This window comes from Falco cherrug, chromosome 4 (assembly GCF_023634085.1).
Source record: "Falco cherrug isolate bFalChe1 chromosome 4, bFalChe1.pri, whole genome shotgun sequence".
In the NCBI taxonomy this organism is placed as follows: domain Eukaryota; kingdom Metazoa; phylum Chordata; class Aves; order Falconiformes; family Falconidae; genus Falco; species Falco cherrug.
The window spans coordinates 38558203-38581540 of NC_073700.1; the positions used below are offsets into that span (position 1 = coordinate 38558203).

At 65.4% G+C, this 23338-nt stretch overlaps 3 protein-coding genes across 4 annotated transcripts in view; 2 read left to right on the forward strand and 1 right to left on the reverse strand.

Moving 5' to 3' along the window:
- CORO7 (coronin 7) overlaps nucleotides 1-23338 on the forward strand; it is a 38777-nt gene that overhangs the window by 9904 nt on the left and 5535 nt on the right. Inside the window, 2 exon segments of the mRNA XM_055707845.1 lie at nucleotides 7740-7826; nucleotides 8073-8155. Of these exon segments, the coding sequence (XP_055563820.1) occupies nucleotides 7740-7826; nucleotides 8073-8155 (170 nt within the window).
- Nucleotides 8162-14885, forward strand: LOC129735894 (uncharacterized). Its single transcript, XM_055707849.1, has one exon. It carries the CDS (start codon nucleotides 9911-9913, stop codon nucleotides 10901-10903), a length of 993 nt encoding a protein of 330 aa, XP_055563824.1. The 5' UTR covers nucleotides 8162-9910; the 3' UTR covers nucleotides 10904-14885.
- Nucleotides 14834-23301, reverse strand: VASN (vasorin). Of its 2 annotated transcripts, none has more exons than XM_055707846.1 (2): nucleotides 22488-23301; nucleotides 14834-17539 (listed from the first exon to the last, which is right to left on the reverse strand). In XM_055707846.1, exon 2 carries the CDS (start codon nucleotides 17527-17529, stop codon nucleotides 15517-15519), a length of 2013 nt encoding a protein of 670 aa, XP_055563821.1. In that variant the 5' UTR covers nucleotides 17530-17539; nucleotides 22488-23301; the 3' UTR covers nucleotides 14834-15516. The 2 variants fall into 2 exon arrangements, with proteins under 2 accessions (XP_055563821.1, XP_055563822.1); XM_055707847.1 differs by having other exon boundaries at nucleotides 22483-22542.

Sequence of the window (23338 nt, forward strand, 5' to 3'; positions counted from 1 at the left end):
CCTGCCCCCTGCTTCTCCCCCTGCCAGACCTGTCAGCTTGTATAATGGCGTTTCGGCAAAGCTGTGAGCGCGATGGGCTCGAGCCAAGTCTCCTGGGGAGGGTGGACTCTGTCTCGCTGAGCTATTAAAAATAACGTGTGAATGATGGTGGCTGTTCAAAGCAGGCAGCTCACTTCCCTCCACTGCCGTCTGATCCAGCCCGGGGCCAGCATTCGGGGTTTGCCAAGAGAAATATGCACCTTCTCTGCCGCGGCCGAGCACTGCCGTGCCGTAGCCCTAACCCCAGCCGGCTGAGAATTGATGAAGATGTTTAGTCTTGGAGAAGTACTGTGCTGAAGGGGAAAACTTTAAAATGCCATAAATCCTCTAGAAGTTTGTGCAGGGCTTGCTTAGCCAAGAGGAATAGCACTCCCGTGTTCTGTTTTTTCTTTTTTCCCCGGCTGCTGGAGGGCCGGGTTATTTGGAAAGGCTCCTTCTCCCCTGGGCCAGCGTAGTTACAAAACCGGGTGATGCTGGGGCCGCCGTGCAGTGCCAGCACCTCGTGAGCTCCTGGCTTTGAAGTTGCCTAGTTTTTCACAGCAGTGAGCAAGGTGAGCAGCGCGATGAGTTTTCCAGCTGGGCTGGCCCCTGCAGCACCGCGGGCTGGGTTTCCTCAGCAGCAGGCCAAGGTCTTGGGCTCAGGCTCGGCACTGCTGCTGGCTCACCCCAGTCCCTTTGCAGCACACGGTGCCGAAGCCAGCTTCGACAGAAAGCTGTTTCTCTGGCTGGTTTTCTTAATTTGCCACACCTGCTTCATTAAGCCATTCCTTCTTTTAGAGCAGGGGGAGAAGGGTGAAAAGGAGCTAAAATAAGAGCCTCGGGGAGGAGGGGTCACCAAGTGATGTTTGATGCTGCTGTCAGGTCTCACGGATGCAGCACACATGGGGCTGGGGACCGAGGACGGGTGGCAAGGAGGGTAACTGGCAGGCTGCCTGCACTCCGTGGCAGTGCCCCTGGCGGGGGCCTGAGCCCCCCAGTCCCAGCTATGTCCGTGGCAGCTATTTTGAGCACATCCAGTAGTAGGCAGGATCACATGACACAGCAAGAGTGGCAGGGCTGGGGTCTGGCTGACCCCACAGGGTGCCCAGTACGTACACAAGGCCATGGTTTCCCTTGGGAGAGCAGTGGCCTCATCCTGCTTCACCCCCAGCCTCTCATTGCTGCGTCTGGACTGGAGCAGGGAGCTGCAACTTCAGCAGCCCCTTTGCGAGCATTAGGGCTGTGCTTGCACCCCATTGCTGCTCAGTGTGCCTCCTTGGTGCCCCTAAACTGGCAGTGGAGATGCCGGAGCCACCCCTTTGCTGCAGCGGGTCCTGCTGTGCCTCCCTGTGCAGCTGCAACTCCCCCTGCCTGGCTGGGGCTGGGGCTGAGTGCTGCTGTCCTGGAGGGGTCCTGTGAGTCCCAATCTCTGCCTCATCCCCTCCCAAGGCCGCACTGCCCTGGCTGCAGCCTGCCCTCCCCTCCCATGGCTGCTGATGCTCGCCCTCCTTGCCTTGACTCTCTTGCTGGAAGCGAGTCACATCCTCTTCCTCATGGCTTTGGCTCTGCCAGGGCTCAGTGCTTTGCTGCTCCCGCCCTCACCCACCCTGCAATGTGGGGCAAACCCCACAAAACTTCCCTCCCACATCCCCCTGGGACGTGCCCTTGGGGTGCATCATGCACTGGCGTGAGGGGACAGGGGACAGAGTACTGAGCAGGGGGGTCGGGGCACTGGGAGGGTGCCCATACCCCGGCTGATGCCCCACGTGGGTCACCAGGACCAGTGCAGGGCAGGGATTTGGGTATGGCATGGGTTACTAGGATGGCATCTCTGCTTGCCCACGCCCCTGGCCAGCCTCTCCTCTGGGTCCTGAGCTTCCCCTCCCTGAGGCTGGCAGGGGCAAAACACTGCCTGCACAGTGGGCCGGGGTCTTGCATGTCCTCTCAAGCAGTGCTCTCCAAAGCGAGGTGCACACGGCAACCCATGAGGGTGCAGGGAGAAAATACTAGACCTTCAGCTGTACATGCATATCATTGTATGCATCAATCAACCTATATCTGCTGGGGGTGCATCCTCAAAAATATTTACTGACAGGCATGTGCAATCAAAAACACTTGCAGACACTGCTGGAAAGAAGCTGGTGGCTCATGGGGGCAGAAAGCTGCTACATGGGAGGGACTGTCCTGCGCTGTGCGGGCAGCGTGGCTGCACGTGTGCTTGTGCCCCAGTTTGGTGCAGCAGAGCTGTGTCCAGCGGACACGGCATCACTCCCAGCCGGCAGCATGCGGAGCCGATGGGCCACATCCCGCCCCCGCACGCTGCGTGCATCTGGCCGGCACCTGGCTCCCATTACAGGGCCGGGGTGGGTGCCGTCGGCGCTGGGCTGCGGGGCTGCCGCCGAGCGCGGCCAGTGTGGGATGGAGGAGAGCTGGCTTCGTTCTCACGAGAAACTTCCTCCGCCGGCATTTCAGCAGGACCGGGGGCGAGGGAACGGCCACGCGCACCGGGCGAGTGCACGCCTCTGCTCACGTTTTAATGAACTCTGGTTTAGTGGTGGGACCGGAGCTGAGGGTGCCTGGGGACAGCCAGGAGGGTGTCCCCATGGGTTTGGCCCTGCTGTGGGTTTGTCCCTCCACCTGGTGGGCTATGCTGGGGCAGAGCTCAGGGCCTGGGAGCACATGGGGCTCACAGCCCTGCAAGCACACCCAGTGTGGGGCAGGACTGTGCTGTCCCGCTGAGGCTGGGGGTGCCCCAGCCCTGCCTGTGGCCCCAGGGGTAGGAGAGGGACTCCAGCCCCTCTCCCAAGCTGTAGCCACCATCCCATGGGCCACATCAACCCCTGCCGCGGTGGGAGAGTATGGCAGGGAGAGGGTCTCCATGGGAAGCATGGCCGTGGTAGCGGGGTGATGCTGTGGTAAGGGCGATATCCAGGCTGGAGTGACCCATCCATACCCACAGCTAGGACCCCACGAATCCCTACGTGTCACCTCTGCCCAGTATCTGGCTGCCAGTCTGGGGCTGGCTGGGGACTGCTTGCTGGGGGAAGGCGCATCAGGACATAGAGAGACTTTTAGCCTTCTTCCCCCCCACCCCATCAGCGTGGTATCCCACGCTGGGGTCACCCCGGGGGTACCTGACTCCCAGCCTCAGCAGCGGCTTCCTCCAGGCTGGGGGAAGGTCTGCAGCATCCCACATTCCCAAGGAGACCGTGGGAAGCTTTGAAAAAGTTGGCCTGGCTCTGGGCTGCCTATTTATAGCACCGTGCGCTCGGCGCTCTCATGCTTCTGTTCCCCAGCGTAGCTGCACGGGACTGTTTATATTTCCTCTGCTCTGCTTCCCCCTCGGCCGTCCTTCCCAGGAATGCCGCTTGGTATGGCAGACATGGGGAAGTCAAGGAGGATTCGGGATGAGCCAGCAGCATCGCAAGGGATGCGGGTGCACAGGGGCACCGGCTTGCCCTCACCTGGGTGCCCTTCCCTCGCACTGGGGACAGCCCTGCTGGCGCAGCAGGGTGCAGGTCCCTGCCTCGCTCACCTGGGGCTCCAGCACGGCACTGCAGGAGCCCTCAGCTTGCTGCCCAACCTGGGGTGCCGGGGAGGCTCATGCTCAAGAGGGCAAAGGCGTTTTGGGGATTTGGTAACGGCCTCATGGCAGAGCTTGCAGGGACAGTGGCTGCAAGAAGAGATGTGGGAGAGGAGGAATGGGTGCTGATGGGTGCTGCAGTCTGACCAGCCCGTGTGGCCAGCGAGTCTCCCCTCGCCTTCCCCGGGGAGGGAGCTGTGCTCCCAGCCCGACCCCATGCCGGGGCATCAGTGCTGAGGTGGGAGCCTCCGCAGCCATAGGGCTGTCCCGGTGGGAACCCGCTCCCCTTCCTGCCCTTGCTGGGCCAGCAGCATCCCCTGGGACATCGCACTGGCCTCGTCGAGGGCAGGAGGGCCTGGATCCCCTGGGACATCACACTGGCCTCATCAAGGGCAGGAGAGGCCGGACCTAGGCTGGGGGCTGTGCTGGTGGGGGGGAGGGAGAGGCAGAGCCTGCACGGCACTGATGGTGCCCAGCTCCCCAGGGGCACTGCAGTGATGCTGCCCTGTCCCTGGGATCAGGAAGGCAGCACAGGCAGGAGGGGGCTCACCCTGCTCTGCCCCACCATGACACAGATGCCTCACACCCAGCAGTGGGCAGGGGCCAGTGCTGGCAGCGTGATGGCTACCAGAGCATCGCCACTGCCATGTGTGGTGGCTGGGATCCCTGGGGACAGGTGGCAGCTCCTGGTCTCCCCGAGTTCTGAGCAGAGATCAGGAGCAGGGTTGGCTTGGAAGAGGCTGCTCTGCTCTCCTGACCACCTCTGGAGTAACTGAGATTTGGCAATGGAGGGAGATCGTTCACGTTCTGGTGCCAGAGCAGGATGCGGTGCCATGGTTAGCCCCCTCGGCTCCCCAGGGAGCCGTTCTTCCTGCCCTCTGCAACTTTATGGGGTTTGGAGGGAGCCACGGCTTCCCCCATGTGCATGGACCCGTGCCTTTGGTACAGGGAGGAGGCGTCTGTCCCCAGAGCCCATGGCAGTGCCCCGGTCTGGGGGGACCCCCTCCCTCCTGCCCTGGCACCCACCAGCAGACGGATGGCTCAACCTGGCCCTGGTGCCTCCTGTGCCCACGCAGGACCCTCTGCTGGGGTTGCTTTCCACAGGGGTAAGATTCTTGTGGTCTGCTAGCCATGCTCATGGTCTGCTAGCCACAGGCAGGGCTGAGCTGTCCTGGCCCCTGCCAGCCACAGGGTCTCTGCCAAGGGCAGAGCTGTGACCCCTGCAGCCACCTCCCACCCATCCAGCCCCACGGCTCTGCCCTGGGCTCCCCACCTCCAGCTCGCCTTGCTGTGCATCCTGGCTGAGGGTAGCGGCTCCCACGGAGCCAGGGATCACCAGGGATCACCCCGGCACCGCAGCAGTATTTGCTTTGTGTTGGGCTCTCCCAGGCAGCCGAGGAGCTGAAGGCGGTTGCTCCCCGTGGGCAGCTGTTACCAGCTCACCCAGCCCTGCCGCAGCATCGCTGCCAACAGCTGTGTCCGACGGGCCAGCCCCCCCGCAGCCCCCTGCGTCCTGCAGCCGAGTGCTCCGGGCTGCACGGGGAGCGCTGTGCGTACTGGTGCTGTACCCAGCCTGTGCTGGGAGGGATGTGTTGAGATGGGGAGAGGGACAGCGCTGGGAAACCCTCCCCATGCAGCTGATCCAGCTCTGAGGAGGGAGCACGAGCTCCCTCCAGCCTGGGCTGCCTGAAACCAGCTGGGCTGCACCCGTGCAATGGGCTGGAGGAGGCTGGGCTGCCTCGTCTGGCGTGGCTGGGGAGCTGGGAGGCCTCCTCGGCTCCCCATGTGCTGGCCTGGCACTGGTGGGCTCTGCTCAGCCTGCCAGGGGGGTGAGCAGCTCAGGAGGGATGCCTGGCCCTCAGGCTGCTGCTGGTCCCCGGCTCCAGGGGCACGGTGGGGTCCCAGCATCACCCCAGGCTGGATGCCAGAGTCTGTGCCCAGCCCCAGGGACCCGCAGCAGCCCCACGGCTGCCCCGGGGCTCCCTGCTGACCGAACCACACCAGTGTCTACTGTTGGTGCCAGGTCACACAGCCCCATCTCTGCCAAGACTCTCAGCACCGAGGGAGAGGACACGGTGTGGGAGGTCCTCAGGGACCAACCCCCCTGCCAGGTCTGACTGCCATCTGGGCCCATACACTCGCCTCTGGCAACGTTGACACAGCCGGGTGCCTGAGCCACCACCAAAAGCGGAGCAGCCCAGCCCCAGCCCTGGCCTCCCCACATACTTGCTGCCATACGTACTGCTCAGCCAGGATGGAACTAATGCGGAAAACATGGCCCATGCGCCGCAGCCAGCACAACGTGGGCTGGGAGCAACAGCAGCATTGCCCTGCCCTCTGCCAGCCGTGCCGCCCGCCCTGGGGTCTGCCACTCGCCACCACCTCTGGGGTGCTGTGCTGGGTGGCCCAGGGGACCAGCCGTGCACGGGAGGCGGTGGAGCTGGCGCCGCTGGCTATCGAATCCCCAGCTGTTGAGTTTTGGATGCCACGGCCGCATGGCTCAGGTGCAGAAGTACTCTTCTGGCCGACAAGCAGGCTGGCCTCGGCTCCTGGGGTTTCCATCCCTCTTGGCACCGATCATGGGATGTGTTCCCTTCTCCAGGCCCTCCCCCTCCCCAGGAGCCAGCTCCTGTGTTAGTGTGTTGGAGGTGGGGGACGGGCCCCTCCTGCCCCACATCCTGCCCCGCGGCTGGGAGCGCTGGGCTCGGCTTGGCCAGCATTGCTGCTTCCAAATGAGCTGCGCTGGCTGGAGAGTGCCGTGTTTGTGCTGGCAGGGAGACGTGCGTGCTGGAGCCAGGGGGAGGATGAGCTTGGCACCGTGTGCCTTCTCCCGCCCTGGCTGTGGGTCTCTCCGGAGAGCAGGCATCCCTCTGGGTCTGGTGGCCAGTACTGGAAGAGGCTGCTCCCAGTGGGGTGTCTCTGGTGGGAGAGTGGGAGGTACAGCACCTCTACAGACCCTCGCCAGCCCGCCGTGGTGGCAGAGCCTCGCTGGCAGGCACAGTGTAGTTGTGACCCGGTGGTGCGCAGTGTTCACACCAAGGGGGATGCAGCTCACGGGACACAGCTCCTCCGGCACCGCGTCAGCATGGACGTGCCAACCCGGGGGGCTGTGGACATGTGGGCACCCTCCTGTGCCCACCCCATCCCTCCTGCCCCCACGCCAAGTCCAGCTGCCCTGCACGGAGGTGCCGGAAGCGCCACGCTGCGTTTAGCTCTGGCAGAGTCCTCTGCTTTTCCATGCCAGCTCTGAAATCGTTAGCAGTCTTTTATTGGTGCTTTGCAAACAAGAGCGAGGGGGCTGCGAGCACTGCCTGCGCCGTGGGGTGAGTGCTGGCTGCCGGCTCCCACTGGGATGCTGGGAACCACAGGACGCATCTGGGGGCCACGTGGGAACCGGCAAGGAGCTGCCACCAGCCCCATGGTGACTCTTTCCCTCCCATCCTGGGCAGAGCGGCACCAGGGCCTGTGGGGAGACCAGCCTGGAGATGGTGGGCAGGTCGAGGCGCTGATGTGGGCTGGGGGCGTCCCAGCCCCGGGGGGAGCCCAGGGCAGAGGTGGAGCAGGACTGCAGGGGCTCAGGGCAGTGTGGGGAGCGCAGCTGGGCTCAGTTTGCCATGTGTTTTGGTAGCATCCGGACACACAGCTCCTGCAGCCGGGATTCAGCACGGATTGAGAGCCTGGGGATGCAGCCAGGGAAGTAAGTCCCTCTGTCACTATGGCCACGGCCAAGCCTCTTCCCGTGCCTGCCAGCACGGAACAGCTTCCTCGCAGCACAATGGCCCCCGAGCCCCCTCACAGGGTGTGGGGAGAGCCCTGAGGGGCCAGGGAGCTGTCCTGTGCCCCTTCACGCTCACGTTACTTGCTGTCACCCTCCGCTCCTCGCCGGGAGCCAGGCCAGCCGCTCCACAATGCAACCACACCGGCACAGGATTGGGGCTGAGGACTGTCACCGCTTGCAGGCTGTCCCCACTGCACTGTCACCGTGGGCATCTCTCAGCGGAGTTGGGAGCCAGCACTTGGCTCCGTGTGCTTGGCCCCAGGGTGGTTCACAGCCACTGCCGGTGAAATGTGCATCCCACGTGGCATGCCTGGCATGGCTGGTGGCAATGCTGACAGCTGTGTCTCCTGTGCCTTGCAGAGTGTCCTGGGACACAAGAACAACAAGGACTCCCGGCTGCTCTGGATGGGCTCCAGCAATTGCCTCATCTCCATCGGGTTCAGCCAGGTACAGTCCTCACCCGGAAGGTGGCCCTGGCACCACCGGGATGTCCCAGCCCCACTCCCTGTGGCAGCTGTGCCAGGACCCAAGGTGCTTTTTGGATGGCCTGTCCCCCATGAAAGCAGGCGGTCCCCTCCACAAGTGACCTGGCCCTTGCTGGGGATGGAGGGAGGCTGGCTGGTGAAGGAGGTGGTGCTGCAGGGCTGGCCGGGCAGCCCTGGTGCCACCAACGTTGTGTCTGTGCCCCTGCAGATGCGGGAGCGGGAGGTGAAGCTGTGGGACACACGGCGGTTCGGCGAGGCGATGCTCACCATGGCACTGGACACCTCACCCGGGTAGGGATGGGGACTCACCACAAGGCAGGAGGACGGGCAGTGGGGACACAGGGTGGTGCAGCAGGGACGCCGTGGTCAGACACCCACGTGGAGCACAGTGGCAGAGCAGGAGGCGGCGGAGAGCTCCTGGCACCGGCACTGCTCAGCCACAGAGCTGGGGACAAGGCTGGGGATGGCATGGTCACATCCCCGGCACTATTTGGGTGCCATGGGGTGGTGGCAGTGCTGGGGATGGTGCGGAGGTGTCCCCAGCAGCACTGAGGTGGGACGGGTGCTCTGTGGCACTGTGACGGGTGCTGGCACTGCTGGGGACAGCACAGCAGTGTCTGAGGTGGCTGTAAGCTGGGAGGGTGCGTGCACTGGGGTAGCACAAGACGCTATGTGTGAGCCAATCCCTTCGGCTCTGCCCATGTGCTGGAGCAGCTCAGCCCCAACCACCCGCTCCTGGTGGCGCCGCGGTGATTTGTGCCATGGTGCTGTGGCGGCTGCCCAGCCAGCCGCGGCCAGGCCGGCGGCAGAGCCAGGCTCACCGGGCCTCCCTTGGGGAAGTGGAAGAGGAGCTTCTGCAGCTGTAAAGGGTCAGCGCCCCTTGGTAAGGCGCGATGGAGCTGTCTCCCATCTGCAGGGCACGGCAGAGGTGGGGAACGCTCTGGTCAGACCCAGCCTGGCCTCTCCCATGCTGCCCCGCGAGCTGGCTTAGTGTTGCGGTGCGGACAAGGCAACAGGACAGGGAGGAGGAGGCAGTGCCTTCATCCCACCAGGGTGATGGGGGTTTGGGGCAAGGCCCTTGCCGGGCTGTGCTGGAAGCTGCCGGCTCTCCCCAGAGCTGCTGGCAAAGCACAGGGACACCGGGAGCCTCGCTGCACGCCGGGCAGGCTCTGTGGTGGGCCAGCATGCTGGAGCAGGCTGGGTGGTCGGCAGCCGCTGGGTGCCGATACGAGGCCTCTGGCAAGGAGCTGAGTGAGCCGTGACAGCGGGGCCAGCCCTTGGCCACCGTGCCGGCTGCCCCTGCGCCACCGTGTCAGCTCTGAGCCGGCAGCCGGGGCTGACAGGAGGGGAGAGCATCGGCTGCGGGGATGGTGGGGAGGTGCTGGCACGGTGGCCGGGGGAGCAGCCCCAGGTGGGAGCAGGCAGGGAAGCTGCCGCAGCATCCCTCACCCTCTTGTGAACTCCCGGGGTGAGCAGCCCGCGGCTCTCCTGCTCGCCAGCCCTGCCGGCACAAAGGGCAAAGGGAGCCGCCGGGTGGCCATGTCCAGCCTCAGCGACCAGCCATCATTAGAGTCCAGAGTGAACACTCCCAAAGGAGGCCAGGGCACACAGCATGCTGCAAGGGGACACTTTGGGGGTCCCTTATTGCTGCCAGAGGAGAATCCAGTGGGAATTACCCCAAATCCTGCTGCTTCATGCACCCTGCGTGCATGGGCCTCCCCGCCGGCGCTGGGCCGGGGCGAGCCAGCCCGGCTAAATTGGATGCAGACGCCAGGCTGTGCTCAGCCCCCTCTGCGCAGGCTGGAGTTATTTTGGCTGCTGGGTTTATCGGCCGCCAGGAATGCGGCTGGCGGGCGCTGCCTGCACGTCACGCTGGGCCTCTGCCGGCTTGCGGCTGCGTGGCGATACGGAGAGGGGCTGGGGGCAGGGGGGTGAGCGGGAACCCCCCTGTGCCGGGGAGCCGCCAAGGAGCAGGAGGTGCTTTTTTTAGGCCAGGAATGGCTGCGCTTCCAGCCCCAACCACTCCCCACCATAAATCTCACAAAGATGACAAATGGTGGAGGGGGATTTGGGCTGGCTCCCAGCAGCGGTGCCGAGTGGGGGCTGTGCTCTCCCTGCGGCAAAGCCGTCCTGACCGGGGGCCAGCGGGGTGCGGTGCTCGGGAGCCCCGGTGCTGTGGCTAGGGCAGGGGCGCAGTGTTGGGGGGGACCAGGTCCCCCCAGAGGCAGTGCCCGAACTGAGCTGCTGGTGCAGGGGGGTTGCTGGGTGCTGCTGCTGCAGGAACAGCAGTCTGGCACCCCAGGGATGGTGGAGCAGCTGGGGGTGCTCGTCGTGGATCTCCGGTGTGGCGGTGGGAGCCCAGCATGGGGCATGGGGGACTGTGCAGCAGTGCAGCGGTGCGGTGCAGGCCATGCTGCGAACCGCGCGTGGGGAGCTGGGCACAGCGGCAGCAGCTCATTGAGGCTCTTTGAGGAAGCAATCAGTGGGCGGGCAGGAAACTCATACCATTCATTACTGACACCCGGCCGGCAGGAAGGGGACCCCCGTCCCCACCGTGTCCGCACCGCATCCCCACCACGCCCTGCCACGGGGGCCCATGCCCACCAAGATGGCCATGTGTCCCAGGCACCATGTGGCACCCCGGAGTGGGGCCGTGGCATGCCCCAAGGTGGGGGACACCCCCAGCGTGCACCATATCCCATGGGGTGGCTGCACCCCGGCCCAGCATCCATGGAGGGAGAGGACAGGGATGTGCCATTCACCCCCACATCAGAAAGTGCATTTTGGGGGTCCCCCATCCCAAATCCTGAGCAGGCAAGATCTTTGCGACCACATAAACCTGATTTTCAAAGCACCCCGGTTGTGCCGGGGCTGTGCTCAGGAGCTGATCCCCGGCCAGTGCCCAAACCCCTGAGGGAGCGGGTGGCAGGAGGCGCAGGTGTCCCCAGCCTCTCTGTGCCATGGTCCTCAGCATGCCGCCTTCGGGTACCTGCCGTTCCCTTCAATCCAGGTTTTGTCTTCCTCCCTGGCCCCCTTTAATTAGATCAAGGAGCAGCAGGGCAGGAGCCAGGAAGGGGCCTCAATAGGTTATTGTTGCCCTAAATTGCAACCAGCACCGGCGGGGTTGGGTTACTGGCTCCAACTCGGGGTCAGCGACCAGACCCCACTGCCGTGCGCCCGGCAGCCAGCGCCGCGCTGCCCAGGGATGGGGCCGTCACCATGCCAGGGCTGGTGAGAACAGCAGCTCCCTTGTGTCACCATGTCTTTTGGTGTCCCAAAAATGTCCCCATGGAGGCTGGGGGTGCACACTCACCGAGCAGGGGGGCGGGCAGCCTCCTGCCCATGCCACGGCTGGCTCAAGGCTGAGGGTGGGTTGGCAGGGCTGAGGGCACTGTGTCTGCAGATGTCCTGGGGAGCCATGTCCCTGTGGCATGTGCCAGCGCAGGGCAGGTCTCCACAGGGCAGGACAGTGGTGGGGATGGCCAGGTGCCCTCCGCCCTTCACGGTGCAAAGTCCACCAGAGCTGGGAGGTGCTGAAGCCAGGACCTGCCGGCAGCGGGCAGCCAGCACGCCAGGATGTTTGTGGAGGAATTTGGGGCTGTTTGGCTCCCCCAGCGCTGGAGCAGGGCCTGGAGGGGCCTGGGTGGTTCCCCAGGGATGCTGCCCAGGGATGCTCAGCTGCCCGCTGGCCACTGCCCCTGCCCCAGCCAAGCCCTGTGGCTGAGATGGCTCGTGGGGGCTGGGCTTCAGCCCCAGCTCTCAAGGGCACCAAGGCACAGGACCCCACCAAGGCACGTGTCCCCGCTGTCATCCTGCCACCTCTTCTCAGTCACCACCTGTAATGGGGCCTTGATGGCCAGTCCTGCTCCCATCCCGCCTGGCCCCGACGCCAGTGCACTGCTTCTTCCTGGGACTTAGCAGCCCTTTTGGGTCATGCTGGGTGTTTTGGGGGTCTCTGGCAACACCCACCCTAGTGGTCAGGTCTCCATGGCAGAGCCCTGAGCAGCACTGGCCCATGCCCATCCCCCTGCAGACCCCTGCCCTCACCCCCTCCTCCCACAGGTGTCCAGGCCGGTGGCTGCTTGCCATAAGCGGGGCAGGGCCTTTTCCTGCTGCTCCCACTTGGCTGCCAACCTCAGACACGAGGAGGGGGAGAGACCACCCCATCAGGTGCCACCCCCACAGTGGGACCCATCCCCGTGGGGTGAGATGCTCATGGGCAGCCGTACGAAGGAGTTAACGCCAGGGTGGCCACCCAGCCCCGCCGCCTGCCCCGGTAATTACGCCGTGTAAAAATAGCTCTGTGCACACACGGGGTGCTGGGGTGGGAAGGCAGCGAGCGGCTGCAGCGCCGAAATCGCTCCCAGATGGGCCACGGCCTTGGCCCACCAGCAGCTCTGCAGCCAGCCGGCGCTCCCGGCCCCAGCCTCCCAGCTTTCCAGGAAGCCGGCGGGATTTCTGCCTCTCCACAAGCTCTTCCTGGCAGCCGAGATGCTTCGCGGCAGCGTGTGGGGCTGCGGGACGGGCACACGCCTGCCTTGCCCCAGGGGAGCGGGGATGGGGACCCTCGGCATCCTGCACCGAGGCAGCGCGTCCCCCTGGGGCTCTGCTCTGGCTGTGGGGGCCTGGGGGACCCCGGGGACCAGGCGTTGGTTTCCATGGTGGGGCTGGGGGTGTTTCTCTGAAGGCCAGAGACCTCCAGACTTGCAGCCGTCGTGGTGCAGGCAAGATGGTGCCCGTGCTGGGCAGGGCTGGGCCAGTGCTGGGGCAGCAGGACTTGCCCTGGTGAAGCCGGTGGCTCCTTGTTGCAGCTTCCCACCGAGACCCCCCATCCTGCCAGCGGCTTCTGGCCGGGGCTCTCGGTTACCAGCCCCGCCAGGCTGCATAGTGAGAGGGTTATTTTTTTGAGTTCATTTCAGGGGGTTTTGCAATCCTTCCCCAGAGCTGATTCAGCGGGGAGGAATTAGCAGCGCCGCATGATGTGCCGCTCGGAGCAGCTCCTGGTGCGCGCCGGGGCTGGCGGTGGCCACAGGGACTTTTGCGCTTGGGTTTGGGAAGTGTGGGGGCTGGAAGGGCACTTTTTGGCCACGGCCAAGCTCCTGCAGAGCCACCTGGGTGCAGCTGTGGGTGTCGAGCCCCAAAGGATGCCAAGCACTGGCCACAGCATCCCCAAACCCCTCCGTGCCAAGGCTGAGCCCCGCTGCCCCTTTGTGCTGCTGCAGCCCCCTCCCCATGTGGCTGCAGTTGGCAGCAGCCCAGCCCCAGCCTGGCCCCCTCCCCACATCTCCCGGCTGGCACCTGGCCCTGCCGTGCCACCACGAGAACCCTGGCACAGGGCTCCCCGGCTGCGCTGCACCTGCCAAAGCCGAGCCCCTGCTTTGCTCCTGCCGTGCCGGGGCAGCCAGTGTGGCATCTCTAACGCAGATGTGGTCACTTTGGAGCTGCTGGAAGTCCCCCAGGAGCGACGTGATGTGCTGAGGGGTCGTGGGGGCCCTGGGCACCCACCTGGCGCGTGGGGGGCTCCCTGCAAACCTCCAGTTTGCAAGTGGGGAAAACACCTTTGCTAACAAAGGGAAGGGCACATCATGAAGCCAAGCAGCAGGAGGGAAAGCGAGGGGCCAGGAGGGGGCTTAAGTGCCCTTGCAAGGTCCCTGCTGCCCAGTGCCGGCGGCGAGGGGACACGCAAGGACTGACCCCATGCCCAGCCAGGCTTGGGGGCTACAGCAGCCGCCGGCCAGAGGCACCCAGCACGAGGCCGCAGCTCCGCCGGGGACTTTTCTTCTCTCCTCCTCGCGGGGCTGGAAAATATACAAAGCTCGCAGTGAAAATATTTACACAGCAGCAATTTTTAGAGGAATTTGGGATGTTAATTTGAAAAATCTGTGGGGAGAGGACCACAATGGGCCCTTTGAGTGGGCAAGCGTGGCCATCGCACCGACCCGCCCGCGCCGGCAAGGGGCCCCTCCTGCCACTGCGCCGGCCCTAATGGGAGCCAGCCCTGCCGGAAGCCCACCTGGGAGCCGGGGGGCTGCGCCAGACGGCCCCCACTGCCGCCCCATGCCCCTAATTGCATCCAGAGCCGCTCGCTCCCGCCAGCAGCCCCGGGCGAGCGGGACCCGGGCGCTGGTGGGGTCAGGGCCGTACCCTGCGGCCGAGCGGTGCCTCCCGCCGGGCTGCCAGGGCCGGCGTGGCCAGCACGGCATGGCGGTGACCCTCGGCTCTGCTGGCGGCAGCCGCCGCGCTTCAGCCCGCTTTTGCTCATTCTCTCCAAATCAAACATACCTCAGCGGGCAGGGCCCCAACCTGGAAAATTCCAGCCCAAAAGATAAAGGATTGGAAAACGATTAAAACCAGAGGGTTGGAGCAGAAACTACTTGGCAGCAGGAATCTGCCGAGCGCCGGCTCCCAGCCCTCCCCGCCGGGGCCAGCGCATGAAATCGGCTGTTCCTGGGGCTGGGTGGTGGGGGGCTCAGTGCGGGGGCCCCAAGCCTTGGCTCTGGCTGCAGCGCCCCCCCCCCCCCCCCAATCTGGGGGGAAGCAAGCTGGCTGACACTTACCACGGGCCCTTCAGGGGTCCCAGTGCCACCGGGGGTGACATTCGGAGGTTACGGAGGTTGGGCTGGGCTGTTTGTCCCGCAGCTGGCCCCGGAGCCATCTGGCAGGCAGGGAGGGATGAAGTAAGGCTGGATGATGTGCAGGGCAGGGGCTGATTGGAAACCCGTGGCCTGTTTTGGGAACACCTCCTCAGCGCCCGCGGTGGGGGACAGCGCTGTGGGGGTGATGCCTCCCCTGCGCCGCTGCCCAGAGTCAGGAAAACTCCCCCCTCCATCGCCCTGACTCATCCCGGCGCTCGCCAACAACAACGGGAGGACACGGCTGGCCTTCCCGCTCCTCCACAGGGAACAGGCCGAGCTGCCCGCACCCCGGGGTGAGATGGGCAGTGCCTGCAAAAGCGCTCAAGGCTGTGCAGAGGTTTTCATTGTTGTTATTTTTTTGGGGTTGTTTTTTTTTTTTTTTTTTTTTTTTTTGTTACAAAAAGACACCCTTCTGGTCTGCCTTACAAAAGAGATGTACACAAACCTGTACTAGGAAAAAAAAACAAAAATGTTTTCCCAGAAGAAATGGGAAATAACCGTGTATAAATATTCTCTTCGAGTTCTTAAAGCTTCAATTCCCGGTTTGCCTGCTTGGCGCTTCCTTCGGCCCAGGGGTCCCGAGGGTCCCAGAACCTCGGCCGGGCCTTATTCCTCACATCAGCTTCCAGGGAGTCGAGAGTCACGGGCCATGCTCTGCTAAAGGACCCTTGTTACCAGCACGTGGACATCCCTTAGCCGAGTCACTGGCAGCTTTCTTTTTAGCAGTGGCTAAAAAAAGCCCACCCAAACCCCAAATTAAAAACCCAACCCCTCTCTCTCACTACCCACGTTCTACGCAGAGTCACAGAAATCAAGGCACTGAACGGTAAAATTAGTGTCTCCTCCCGAAGCGTGGCAGTCTCTCAGAAATTGCACGTTATGGGTTTGGGGTTTTTCTGCCTTAATTCAGTTAACTCCTCACCTTCCTCGCCCCAGCGCTGCCGTTGGAGCTTGACCCTTGTCTTAACCCTTGTCTGTCTGGGGCTCCCCTTGCCCCGCAGCCCTGTCATGCCTGGCTCAGAAATAGGAGGGTTTGAGCCCCGGGGTGTTGTTGTTGCTGGGGTAGTGCGACTGCATGAGTGGGACCTCGCACTCGGAGCCACCAGAAAGCATTGCTGCCTCTGGCACCTTGTGGCCGTGGCTGTTCAAATCCCCATTTTCCAGGCAGGCTTTTACCCCTTCCAGCTCCAGTGGGCTGGCATCCACGCCAGTGCCAGTGTGCGCCTTCGCCCGGCGGTGCCGGCGGTAGTACATGCCAACGGTCACCACCACCACCAGCAGCAGCACAGCGGCCAGTGCGGGGACAATCATCAGGGTGAGGTTGCTGTCCTTGCTCTGGGTGACGGGGGAGTGCTGCTGGTGGCTCACTGGCAAGGTCTGCACCTCGGCGCAGTGCTCCTCCTTGGAGACCTTCTCCCCCAGGGGCCCGATGCAGATGCGGTAGGTGCAGTTGGGCTTCAGCGCCCGCACTGTGTACTCAGAGAGCGAAGCCGGCAAACGCAGCATCACCGGCCGCTTGTCCAGCCCGGAGAGGTTTCGGTAGCTCAAGCGGATGCCCTTCAGCTGCGCTTTGGACTGGACGTAGTTCTGCAGGTCGACTTTAAGGGAGGTGCTGCTGACCTGCGCGATGCTGATCCGCCGGCTGGGTGGCGGGGCCGGCGTGTTTGGGGCTGGCGTCGTCCCCCTCACCTCCACCTCGCAGTACACCCCGGCGAAGCCCACCGGGCACAGGCACTGCAGGTAGTTTAGGGCACCCAGGTGGCAGGTGCCGCCGTTCAGACACGTGCGAGGGGGACAGATGGGCGGCAGGGGGCTGGTGGGGGCCAGGGTGCCGCTGAAGGGCACCGGCGTGGAGCTGCCCTGGGGAGCCCTGGCCCCCGGGGTGGGAGCGGCAGTGCTGGGCTGCGGTGCCAGGCGGCTGCTGGTGGGGAGCGGCACAGGTGGCGGCAGCGTGGTGGTGCGTGGCGTGGTGGGGGGGGTGGTGGTGGTGGGGCAGCCAAAGTCAGCGTACTGCAGGTGGTGGAGGAGCTTGCCAGAGTTTTTTGGGGGGAAGTGGCAGCGTGTCTCCTCAGGCCGCCGGAGGACCACGCTGCTGGCATTGACCCACTGCACCAGCCAGCTCATCTGGCAGATGCAGTTGAAGGGGTTGCCGGCGGCTGTCACGGTCCGCAGCCTGGGGAAGAATCTGGAGAAATCCCGAGGGATGGTGTTGATGTTGAGGTTGCTGATGTCCAGCTCCTGGAGGTTGTGAAGGTTGTGGAAGTCCTCTGCTGGCAGCTGGGAGATGCGGGCATTGCCAGCCAGGCTGAGCTTGGTGAGGCTCCCCAGCCGCCGCAGCACCGCCGGGACACGCTCCAGCAGGTTGTCGGAGACATCCAGCTCGTGGAGGTTGTTCTGGGCCTGGAAGAGCTCCTCGTTTAAGCTCGTCAGGCCCAGACCTGCAATCTTCAGGGACTCAATGTTGACAGCATGGAAGGCCCCTGGTGCAATAGTGGGGATCTTGTTCCAGCTGATGTCCAGCAGCAGGAGGTTGGGCAGGTCGAGGGGTGGCACGGCCCAGAGCTGGTTGTTCTGCAGCTTCAGCTCCAGCAGGTTCTCCAGTGTGTCAAAGGCAGCAGCATGGATGTGCTGGATCCTGTTCTTCTGCAGGTAGAGCCGCTCCAGCAGCCGCAGCCCATGGAAGGTCTCGTTAGTGATCTCCTGCAGCTGGTTGGAGGACAGGTCCAAGTTGACAAGCTCCGTCAGGGGCTGGAAGATGTTTTTCTGGATGCTGGTGATCTTGTTTTGTGAGAGGTCCAAGAGCTGGAGGGTGGGCAGGCCCGCAAAGCTGTCCTCACTGAGCATCGTGATGCCATTCTCAAAGACATAGAGGGAGAGGGTGTTGGGGGGCAGCCCCTGGGGCACGGTCTGGCCCCGTCTGGCCGCGCACAGGATGGTCTTGGGGTCTTGGCACTGGCAGCCTGCGGGACATGCCCCAGCCAGCTCCCTGGGGGCCAAGAGAAGCAGCGTGCAAAGGATCAGCTGGTTCATGGTGTCAGCTCTGCGGAAGAGAGAAACCCAGCCAGGGTCAGGGGCAGGGCCCAGCAGGGGGGAGCTCTGGGCGGGCAGGGCTGTGGGGTGCCTCAGACCCCCAGCTGCTACCGCTGCACCCCTGCTGGGGGGAGAGCCATCTCCCCGTGCCCTGCCTGGGACCCTCCAGCCCCGGGGGGACTGCCCAGGGAGTGGGAGAGTCCCCACCACATTCCTGCCTCCTCTGCGCTGCCACAGCCTGCAACAGAGCTGGTGACAGGGAAGCCCCACGCCGGCTGCCCACCCCAGCTCCACGCTCTCTCCCTCCCTGGACCCCCAAGATATAGGGACGTGGTACCTTTGCGCACCCCAGGCTCTGCCACCAGACGTGTCCCGCCAGCTTTGGCCAGGTCTCTCGGGGCTACCTGCGGTGGGGCACCGAGACCCCCAGTACCTCCCGGCGGCTCTCGGCAGGGTGCAAGTCAAACACAGGGATGCAGAGGGAGCGTGGCTCTGCCTAGGAGCCCGGGGAGGGGGTGGGAGCCTGGCCGGCCTTCCCGAGCTCCCAGCTCGGCTTAACCCTTTGCTGGTGCCGCCGTCCCGGCACAGCGTCTGCTCCTGCCCGGATCGGATCGCCGGCAGCAGCGATCCCGCTCGGGGATGGGGGCACACGGCGTGGTCCCCACCATGGGGTGCCCGAGCACAGGCTGCAGGACCAAAGGAGCTGGGTGCTCCCTGCCCCATGGGTCGCCCCTGTGCCCCGCAGTGTCCCACAGAGTCCAGGGGGCTCGTACTCACCCCTGAGCTGGCTCCTGTCCCCTGAGATCCGTGGGTCACCTTGCTGTTCCCTGCCAATGCTGGCACCCTGGGGACTTTGCACAGCACGCTGGGCTGCGTCCTTGTCCCTTGGGGACAGTGGGGATGGAAGGGGGGATGCTCTTGGGGTGAGCAAGGCTCACCAGGGTGACCCCCGCCGCCGTCACAGCTGGCTGTGCCCCACAGGGCTGGCTCCTCTCTCAACCCCTTCAGCCCTTTTAATGACACTCCTAATTAGCACAGGCTGGGCCGAGGACCAGCCATCTCCTGCCACCCCATCTCAGGGGATGTGGGGGTGGCGGAGCTGGGTCCCCAGGCAGGGAAGAGGCAAACCCCACCAGGCTGCCCGAGGTGGGGGTGCTGCCGGCATCCCGCTCCGCTAGCCCCTTCCCCAGCCCCAGCCCCGCCACCTCCTCCCCGGCTCAGGGCTGGTTCGTGGCTGCAGGCAAACACCCTCCCTGCGGCTCACAGGGGCCTCCACCGTGTGCGAGGGGCTGCTGGGTCGCACGTGCTGCCTGCCCTGGCCACCCCTCCGCTGTGGGGGGCCCTGTCCCGGTCACACCGGCGGTGACAGGACACCAAGTCCTGCACCAGGAGGGTCTGGACCCGTTCTGTGCCCCAGGCCAGCAGAGCCCCCCGTGCCTCGGGGGCACCGGTGCCCACCCACAGCCCGATGGGGTTAACGCAGCGGCAGGTTCTGACCTTGCCTCTTCCCCGGGCAGCCCCCCCAGGGTGGGGTGCACCCGAGGGTGGGGTGCGCCCTTGCTGCTGGGCAGGGTCACCACAACTGACTGAGTCACTTGGCCCGCGTGGCCCTGCCCTGCCGTGACCTGTGCCGTCAGCCCCCCACCCCCCCAGTGCTGAGGAGCTGCGCTGTATCCAGGGGGTCACCGCCACCCAGTCCCCTCCCTGGCACCCCCAGCTCAGCCCCCAACCACCGCTAGGTCCTGCTGCACCCCCACATCATGGCCAGGCTGTCGGTGCCCGGGATGAGGACAGAGTAGAGCCAAGAAAGCATCATGGAGAGCTCACGGAGCACTTTGTGGGGCTCAGGGGGCTGGGGGCAGCCCTGGCACCCCCCGCCACCCCGCCAGCGCTCCAGGTGGCTCCGGCAGCCAGAGGATGCTGGCTGGCAGGCAAAGGCTGCCAGGGCGCAGGGTGCCGGTGTACCAGCAGTGCCAGGCCACCCGGGTGAGCAGTGCCGGAGCGTGGCCAGGCCTGCGGGAGGCTGGCGAGGCCAGGGCTGGTTTTGCAATGCCAGGGTCGGGTTTCGCTGACGTGTCCCGTGCCGCAACCAGCTGCTGACTCCAAGTCTCTCCAGTCCCTTTAATTATACTGGCATTTCCTCCCCGCCTGCCAGGCTCCCCGCTTTGGGCAGGTTCGGCCGGCCCAGCCATGGCCATGCATCCCCGCCTCGCCACGAGCGCCGGGCAGGCTGGCACGGTTGCTCCACCCGCACGCCTCCGCCACCTCTCCCTCGGCATCACCCCGCTCCGCCGGCACACGCCAGCATCCCGCCCGCGCACCGCCTCCCTGCTGACACCGTTGTAAGGGTTAACCCAGCCCCAGCTCGCTGGGGTGCTCACCCCTCTGAAACAGGGGGGACAGGGGAACAGCTTCCCCGCATCCAGGGGGGGTCCCCGAGGGTGGAGAGGGGCCCCCAGTTCTGCTGGAGGTGTTGGGACCGCCCTGCCAGCGGCCTGCTGCTGCCTTGGCTGGGCTCCCCCGCGCCTGCACCGCAGATATTTGCCGAATTATTCATATTTTCCGGCTGCGGGGAGGATCTGGGCTCAGATTCCCCCAGTCCCAGCTCAGCCTTTCCCTGCCAGCCTGCTGGGGTGGGAGTGTTGTGTGTCCCCCCCCTCCCTGCCTGCAGCCCCCTGGCCAGGCTGTACCACTGCCTGCCCAGGGTGAGGGACTCTGCCAGGGACACCCCACTTCACACCTGCCACACGTTTTATGGACGAGGCCAATGCTGTCCCTATGCCACAGGGTGACACCTGTGCAGGACGGGCCAGAGGAGCCCTCCCAGGGGTCCCTGCCTTTCCGCGCTGCTCAGGGACATGGCTGCTCCCCCCAGGGAACGCAGCACAGCCAGGATGTCCCTTCCCGCACCGGCAAGCAAGGCTCTGCAGCCGAACAAAGCCACCGTTGTTGCCGGCAGGCCGGTAGGCTGCCTCCTCAGCCGGCGGGCACCAGTGCGGGCAGGACAGGGGCCCTGCACGAAGCTGGACCCTGCGTGTGTTCCTGTCACCACAGGGAGGGACACTGTGTCTTCACCGGGCGGGATGCAGGCACTGCTCCCCTCCCTTACGCCCCCCCCCAACCAAACCCATGTCAGCACATGTCCCCAAGACCCAACCAGGGGGATGCAGGATTAAGCCCTTAATCCTCCTCCCCTTCAACCCACCCTGCACCACCGCAGCTCCCACCTCCTCCTGGGCTCCCCTCCCTATTTAATTAAAGTTTCCGCAGCAGCCCCGGAGGAATGCAGGCCTGGTTATTGCATTCCCCAGGGCACTCGCCAGCCCCTCTGGAACACTCCTGCCCCTTTGACCCGGCCGCGCTCCCCGGCTCAGGTGCCGGCAAGGAGGAAAAACCAGCAGAGCTGCTTTACTGGCAGCCAAACCGCCTCCGGAGGAGCCCGAACCCCAGCAGAGGTTGGGAGGAGGCCGGCGATGGTGCCACGCGTGGCCCCGGCAGCACAGGCAGATTCCTACGGCGTGACTGAGGCGGTCGCGGCTGTCCCCGAGCGTTTCCTCCTGCCGCGTCCCACCGGCAGAGCCAGCCGGGCAAGCAGCGCTTGCGTCAGGGCCACCCGGGCAGGCCAGCCGGCCTTGGCGTGGCACAGGGAAAAACAGTCATTATTGTCATCCTTGACGGCGGCACTGCCCAGCACCGTGTGGGCAGCAGCATGGCCCCGGCTGGGTCAGGCCAGTCCAGCTGCCCCGGTCCCAGCAGGATGAGACCTGCCAGCATGGGGCACGTTGGCAAGAGCCTGTATGGGGGGGACATGACATGAGTGGGGGTTTTTGGTTGGGGAAAGGGGTCTTGGAACTGAGGCATCTCTGCTGGGATGTGCTGGCTCTTGTGACAGCTGCCGACCCAGGAGGGGAGCTGGGCATGGAAAGGGTCACTTACCCCACCGTGGCCCAAGTCACACCTAGAGAGGGTGACAGCAGCTGGCACCCCCTCAGCACATGCCAGGTGACAATGAAGCACACAGGGAGCACTGCTGGCAGCAGGAGAAGAGGTGGGGTATCCCTGCCAGCCAGCAGCCAGGCTGGCCGGTGGCCCTGCTGGCACCCGTCCCTCTGTGCCAGCTGGGGGGAAAACCCTTGCTGGCACCGCCCGGGGACTCTGCTCAGCACCACGGCAGGTCAGTGACCCGGGATGCTGGCCCTTGAGGACAGGCAGGGTGAAGGCAGCCAAACCCCACCCCAGCCGAGCCCTCTGCCGATGAGGGTGGTGGACACGGCTGCCAGCAGCTCCCACCTCTGCCTGACCCCACAGGGCGAGCCCTGCCGCCACGTCTGCCAGGGCAGGCCAAGCACAGGATGGGCCCAGGACCACAGCGGGGTCCTGCAGCCCTCCTGCTGCCAGGGTGGGTCACAGCCACGCAGCCACAGCTGGAAGGAGCTGAGCTCCACATTACCCCCAGCCACATCCCCTCCCATTCCTGGGACAGCAGCAGCACCAGGCCAAGGTCCCCAGGCCAGACCCCAGCACATCCCATGGCATAACAGGCACAGGCAGGGGACAGGGGACCAGGGTCCCTGCCCACACCCTCACCACCCCAGCCAAGTTGCCACCAGCCTGGGCAGGGAACAGCAGGTGCCCCATGGCCCGGCCAAGGCCTGGCAGGGAGCACAGCACGACCCTCACCGAGGCCTGCAAGCAAGGCACTGGCCCCGGGTGCCCTGCCTGCAGCCAAGCCCCGGGTGCCACCTTGCCACCCGCGGGGGGCTGCCAGCCCCGGTGCCCCGCTGCTCAGCCGAGGCCCTCCGGGCCCCTCAAGCCCCACCACCGCCCCGAATCCCCCCGGGGGGCCCAGCAGAGCTCACTCCCGCCCGTAGGCCGCCGCCCCCCGAGCCCCCGGCCCCGTGGGGAGGGCAGGGCACGGGCACGGGCACCGGCGCCCGGTACCGCGGGACTCACCGGGCCGGGCCGGGCCGGGGCGGTCAGTCCATGGCGGCAGCAGCCAGCGGCCGGGCAGACGCTCCCCTCTGCCGGCGCCGGGCGCGGGGGGCGGCTTTAAAGCGGTGGGGCGGAGCCTGAGCTCCCGCCGCCTTCCTATTGGCTGTGGGGGAGGAGGGGTGGGGCGCGGCTGCCCCGGAGGCTCCGCCCCCCCGCGCACCTGGGGCCCGACACGGGGCGGGACCCCCGGGACCCCCAGCGTCCCAGCGCCCCTGCTGCGCCTGTGGGGGCCCTGTAGGTATCTCCCTCGTATGCACAGCGCCCCTGGCACCGCCGTAACACCAGGGGCTGGGTGCCCTAGGCACCCCCTGGGACCCCCATACCCAGTGTGCGGGGGACCCCAGCCCCAGTGTGCCCCGGCATCCGCAGAACCCCTGCCACCACCTGCTGGGGGCAGGGGGGACAGCGGGGGGCCCTCGCAGGGCTGCCCCCATGGCCCGGTGATGGCAGAGCTGTGCTGCAGGACAGCAGTCCCGGTTCGGCACCATGGGGACAGCACGGGGACAGCCAGACACCCAGGGTGTCCTTGTCCCAGCCCTAGGCCCCAGCGGTAGTGGAAGTGCTGGTGACGGTGACCGCAGCTGGGCAGGGAACCCTGCCCCGGCAATCTTTGCCTACATCGTGCCAACAGTCCCAGGGCAGGACTGTGCTGCACCAGCTGGGGCTGTCCCCTGTGCCATCCTGTGGCACCACCGGGGTGTCCCTGCCATGGGGACCTGCTGGGGCAGGAGCATGGCACAACCTTGTTTTCACTGTATGGTGTAAAGGGCTGGCACGGCACGGCACGGCACAGCTCTCTCCCCTCAGCAAGGCCACA